Source organism: Nerophis lumbriciformis, linkage group LG31 (assembly GCF_033978685.3).
Source record: "Nerophis lumbriciformis linkage group LG31, RoL_Nlum_v2.1, whole genome shotgun sequence".
NCBI lineage: Eukaryota > Metazoa > Chordata > Actinopteri > Syngnathiformes > Syngnathidae > Nerophis > Nerophis lumbriciformis.
Genome location: NC_084578.2, coordinates 13660699 through 13667500, shown reverse-complemented (window position 1 = coordinate 13667500; position 6802 = coordinate 13660699). Strand labels below are relative to the sequence as shown.

The window sequence follows — 6802 nt, the reverse complement described above, 5'->3', positions numbered from 1 at the left end:
CCTTATCTATAACACTTATATACGACTTTTAAAGTCATTTTAATAAGAGGCTATAATAGCTAATATAGACACTAACATCATGTGTTGCCTTCTTTATAACACTTATATAAGACTTTTAAAGTATTTTTTTGATAGTAGGCTATTATAGCTAATATAGACATTCCGTCATGTGTTGCCACTTTATAACACTTATAAAGACTTTTAAAGTCATTTTGATAGTAGGCTAATATAGATAATATAGACACTTACATCATGTGTTGCCTTCTTTATAACACTTATATAAGGCTTTTAAAGTAATTTTGGTGGTAGGCAATTATAGCTAATATAGACACTTATGTCATGTGTTTCCTTCTTTATAACACTTATACAATACTTTTAAAGTCATTTTGATAGTAGGCTATTATCGCTAATATAGACACTTACAGCATGTGTTGCCACTTTATAACACTTATATAAGACTTTTAAAGTCATTTTGATAGTAGCTAATACAGACACTAACATCATGTGTTGCCTTCTTTATAACACTTATATAAGACTTTTAAAGTATTTTTTTGATAGTATAGGCTATTATAGCTAATATAGACATTCCGTCATGTGTTGCCTTCTTTATAACGCTTATATAGACTTTTAAAATCATTTTGATAGTAGGCTGTTATAGCTAATATAGACACTTACAGCATGTGTTGCCACTTATATAAGGTTTTTATGTTTTTGTGGCTCCAGACAGATTTTTTGTTGTTGTATTTTTGATCCATTATGGCTCTTTCAACATTGTAGTTTGCCGACCCCTGCACTAGATGGAGCCACACTTTGATTATTCGACGTGATTTTTCACGCTGTTGTTCCGATCTCACCACCAGACCAGTCCTTCATTTTCGACTTCTACTCCATCTACGAGGAACTCAACTTCACCTACAATGACACGGAATTCGTCATCGACCCGGAGACCCAGCCCTGCAGCCCCTTCTCCATCCCGGACGCGGTGACGGTTTTCGTCTGCGTTTTCTACATCGCCGTCTTCCTCCTGGCCATCCCCGGGAACCTGGTGGTGGGTCTGGTGATCGGACTCAGCAAGCAGACGCTGCCCCCTTCCGACCTCTTCCTCCTCCACCTGGCGCTGGCCGACCTCCTGCTGGCCGTCACGCTCCCGTTCTGGGCCACCTCCGTCACCAGGGGCTGGGTGTTCGGCGACACCATGTGCAAAATCATCACCATCGTGCAGGAGCTGAGTTTCTACTCCAGCATCCTCTTCCTCATGTGCATCAGCATGGACCGCTACATGGCCATCGTGCGAGCCATGGAGGCCCGGCGGTCCAACCGGCAGCTCATCAGTTGGACCATCTGCGCGGCGGTCTGGGCCATCGGCGCCCTTCTCTCCCTTCCGGGGTTGTTTTACTCCTCCTATTCCTCCAGCGACTCCAGTCAGACGGTGTGCGCCGAGCTTTACGACCCCGGCAGCGCCAACGATTGGCGCCTGGCCACGAGGGTTCTGCGCCACTCCCTGGGTTTCATCATCCCTCTTTCCGTCATGCTCTTCTGTTACGGCGTCACCATCCGGCGCCTGCTCCGCGTCCGCGGCGGGTTCCAGCGGCAACGCGCCATGAGGGTGATCGTGTGCGTGTTCGTGGCGTTCCTGCTGTGCTGGACGCCGTACCACATCGCCGTGATGACGGACACCTTCTTCAGGGCCAAAATAGTGGTGTACCAGTGCCCCGCCAGGATGGCGGTGGATCAGGCCATGTTCGCCACGCAGAGTCTGGGCCTGCTGCACAGCTGCGTCAACCCGGTGTTGTACGCCTTCGTGGGGGAGAAGTTCCGCGGGAGGCTGCAGCAGATCTTGAGGAAAATGCGCGTCCTGGAGAGGCCGTCGCTGTCCAGGACTAGCAGGTCCTCTCAGTCGTCCGAGGTCACGTCTACGATTATGTAAACACAGCAAAGATTTTGTAAATATTTATTCTTTTTGTTTCAGTGTTTTTCGTAGGAATTTGTTTTTAGCTTTTTCAAACATGGGGCTGTCCAAAGAGCCCATTTAGATATATTTCACCTACAAAACAATGCAATATATACGTTTACTTTTTTTCAATTTTTTTATATATATAGTTTGAATGGGTTTCAGTCATTAAAATATATATATTTTTTTTAATATGAAGATTTATTTCTGTCAAAACTTAAATCTCTAGATCAACTCCAGGTATGTCCTTTGATATTAAGTAGAAATCTTTTTTTTTTTTTTTTTTTTTAAAGAAAACTTTTTTTTTTTATGACAAAAACACAAAATATGTAATATTTTCCCCAAAGCAATTGCAAAGTGGAATATTAGATGTGATGTAATACGAGCCTTGAATAGGTCAATCATTCATAACAACATTGATTTTGATTAATTATTCTTTTTGATTATGTAAACACAGCAAATATTTTGTAAATATTTATTCTTTTTGTTTCAGTGTTTTTCGTAGGAATTTGTTTTTAGCTCTTTCAAACATGGGGCTGTCCAAAGAGCCCATTTAGATATATTTCACTTACAAAATAATGCAATATATACATTTACATTTTTTTTGATGTATATATATATATAAATAAATAGGGCTCCCCACAAGTTTGAAAGGGTTTCAGTCATTAACATATAATTTTTTATTTTTTATTTTTTTAATATGAAGATTTTTTGTTGCCAACACTTACATCTCTAGAGTAACTTCATGTCTGTCCTTTGATATTAACTAGAAATCTTATTTTTTATTTTATTTTTATTTATTTTTTTAAAGAAAACTTTTGGTTTTTTTTATGGCAAAAACACAAAATATGTAATATTTTCCCCAAAACTATTGCAAAGTGGAATATTAGATGTGATGTAATTGGAGCCTTGAATAGGTCAATCATTCATAACAACATTGATTTTGATTAATTATTCTTTTTTGATTATGTAAACACAGCAAAGATTTTGTAAATATTTATTCTTTTTGTTTCAGTGTTTTTCATAAGAATTTGTTTTTAGCTTTTTCAAACATGGGGCTGTCCAAAGAGGCTATTTAGATATCTTTCACTTCCAAAACAATGCAATATATACGTTTACTTTTTTATTTTTTATTTTTATTTTTATATATATATATATATATATATATAGGGCTCCCCACAAGTTTGAAAGGGTTTCAGTCATTAAAATATATTTTTTAAATTTTTTTTTAATATGAAGATTTATTTCTGTCAACACATCAACTTCAGGTCGGTCCTTTGATATCAAGTAGAAATCTTATTTTTTTTTTTTATTTATTTTTTTTTTTTAAAGAAAACTTTTGTTTTTTTTATGGAAAAAACACAAAATGTGTAATATTTTCCCCAAAACAATTGCAAAGTGGAATATTAGATGTGATGTAATTGGAGCCTTGAATAGGTCAATCATTCATAACAAAATTGATTTTGATTAATTATTCTTTTTTTGTGCAATTACAGTTAAAAAAAATCCCAATAAGTGGTTTATTATTATTATTATTATTTATTTTATTTTTTCCACGTTTTTTTTTGTTTGTTTGTTTGTTTTATGTTTTTTTTTGTCACAGACAACTCAATACTTTTTTTAATGGCAAACACTCAAAATATGTAAAATTTTCCCCAAAACAATTACAAAGTGGAATATTATATGTGATGTAATTGGAGCCTTGACTAGGTCAATAATTTATAACAACATTGATTTTAATACATTGTTATTTTTTTAGCAAAGACAGTTAAAAAAAAAAAAAAATCACACTAACTTTCTCATGGATCCAAAAGGGTCCCACTCATAAAAATATTAAAAATAACTCATACTATTATGTTTTACTCTCAACACACAAATCTCTAGATAAACCTCAAATCTGTCGATTATAAGTTTTTATTATTTTTTCTAATGTTTTTTTGTTTCTTTGTTTCTTTGGTTGTTTATGTCCTTTTTGTCACAAAAAAACTCAAGATTTTTTATTTATTTTTTATGACAACTAAACAGTTGCAAAGTTTACTATTTTATGTAAGGTCATTGGAGCCTTAATATGTCAATAATTCATAACAACATTGATTTTGTTACATTATTATCATTATCGTTTCGATAAATGTTGATACATTATTATTATTATAGTTTATCAGGGATACAAAAGGGTCCCACTCATTAAAATGATAAAAATAAGTCATACATTATTATTATTATTATTATTTATTTTATTATTATGTTTACTTACAACACATACATCTCAAGATCAACTTCAGAGCTATCTGTCATTTGCACATTTTTATTATTATTTTTAATGTTTTTTTTGTTTTGTTTGGTTAGTTGTTTTATGCCCTTGTTGTCACAGAAACTCAAGTTTTTTTATGGCAAACATGCAAAATATCCCACAAAGTTTCTCAGGGATCCAAAAGTGATATATCATTATTATTATTATTTTATTTTTTTTAATGTTTTTTTGTTTGTTTGTATGTTTGGTTGTTTTATGTCATTTTTGTCACAGAAAACAAAACACTTTTTTTTATGGCAAACAGTCAAAATATGCAAGATTTTTCCCAAAACGGTTACAAAGAGTAATATTTTATGTAAGGCCATCGGAACTTAAATAGGTCAATAATTCGTAGCAGCATTGATTTTGATACATTATTATTTTTGGAGCAAAGACAGTTAAAAAAAACAAAAATCCCACAAATATTCTCAGAGATCCAAAAGGGTCCCTATCATTAAAATGATTAAAAATAAGTCATACATTATTTTTATTATTGTTTATTTTATTATTATGTTTACTTACAACACATACATCTCAAGATCAATTTCAGATCTATCTGTCATTTGCACATTTTATTATTTTTTAATGGGTTTTTTTGTTTGGTTAGTTGTTTTATGCCCTTTTTGTCACAGAAACTCAAGTTTTTTTTATGGCAAACATGCAAAATATGAAATATTTTTACCAAAACAGTTGCAAAGTGTAATATTTTATGTAAGGTCATCAGAGCCTTAAATAGGTCAACAATTCATAAAAACATTGATTTTGATACATTATTATTTTTGGTACAAAAATAAAAGTTAAAAAAAAAAAATCCACAAAGTTTCTCATGAATCCAAAAGTGATATATTATTATTATTTTTTATTTTTTTTAATGTTTTTTTTTGTTTGTTTGTATGTTTGGTTGTTTTATGTCATTTTTGTCACAAAAAAACGCAATACTTTTTTTTATGGCAAACAGTCAAAATATGCAAGATTCTTCCCAAAACAGTTACAAAGAGTAATATTTTATGTAAGGTCATCGGAACTTAAATAGGTCAATAATTCGCAGCAGCATTGATTTTGATACATTATTATTTTTGGAGCAAAGACAGTTAAAAAAAACAAAAATCCCACAAATATTCTCAGGGATCCAAAAGGGTCCCTCTCATTAAAATGATTAAAAATAAGTCATACATTATTATTATTATTATTATTATTATTGTTTATTTTATTATTATGTTTACTTACAACACATACATCTCAAGATCAATTTCAGATCTATCTGTCATTTTTTTGTCACAGAAACTCAAGTTTTTTTTATGGCAAACATGCAAAATATGAAATATTTTTCCCAAAACAGTTGCAAAGTGTAATATTTTTATGTAAGGTAATCGGAGCCTTAAATAGGTCAATAATTCATAACAACATTGATTTTGATACATTATTATTTTGGCACAAAGACAGTTAAAAAAAACAAAAATCCCACAAAGTTTCTCAGGGATCAAAAAGGGTCCCACTCATTAAAATGATAAAAATAAGTCATGCATTATTATTATTATTATTACTTTTATTATTATGTTTACTTACAACACATACATCTCAAGATCAACTTCAGATCTATCTCTCATTTGCACATTTTTATTATTTTTTTAATGTTTTTTTTGTTTGGTTAGTTGTTTTATGCCCTTTTTCCTCACATAATTTTTTTATTTTTATGGCAAACACTCAAAATATGTCTTATTTTCCCCCTAAACAATCACAAAATGGAATATTAGATGTACAGTAAATGGAGCCTTGAATAGGTCAACAATTCATAATAACATTGATTTTGATTCATTATCGTTTTTTGATCAAAGAAAGTTTAAAAAAAAATCACACTAAATTTCTCATGGATCCAAAAGGCTCCTATTTATATAAATAAGAATCATGATTAATTCGAAAATTGATTATTTTTTTGACACCCCTAATAATTGCAGGGAGATCCCAAACAATTAATTGATGTCATGTATCCTGTTTGTTTTGTTTATACTCTACCTAACTCCTCTTTACTTCCACTTTTTGTGAGAGAAATGTGCAAAATATGTTTCCCAAGTGTGAGTATTTTGCAACACAATAACAATGTTGACATTATGACTCAATATCCTGTAATGAACAAAATGGAGACAACGTGAGTAAATATATTTATTTTTCACATGCGTGTGAAACACATTTCTTTGTCTTTTACCGTTACGATGATTTGCATCATATTTCTTCATGTATTGCATTGAAAACATTCTTACTGCCCCCTAATGGTGAACTGCATGAACTGACTCCAAACCAGGTCACCTCCTGAAAGTACATCTTAAACAACTGCCTGACTCACGTCAACAAAAGCGGCTCATGTCAACATAGGCGTCTCATGTCAACCTAAACGGGCGTTTAGGTTGACAAGATACAAGATACATGAGCGTCAATTATTGGCGCTCATCAGGGATTTCAAAACTGGCTGACTCACGTCAACATAAGCGGCTCATGTCAACATAAACGTGTGTCACTACAAGGTACATGATTACTTATGATTGGCACCTATCAGGATTTCAACA

At 32.4% G+C, this 6802-nt stretch overlaps 1 protein-coding gene across 1 annotated transcript in view; it reads left to right on the top strand.

Moving 5' to 3' along the window:
- The window catches only part of cxcr1 (chemokine (C-X-C motif) receptor 1), a 3355-nt gene extending 1271 nt beyond the window's left edge, over positions 1 to 2084 (top strand). The window contains exon 2 of the mRNA XM_061926310.1: positions 861 to 2084. Within this exon, the coding sequence (XP_061782294.1) occupies positions 861 to 1927 (1067 nt within the window). The 3' untranslated portion in view covers positions 1928 to 2084. The remainder of the gene's footprint in view (positions 1 to 860) is intronic.
- The last annotated feature ends 4718 nt before the right edge of the window (positions 2085 to 6802 follow it).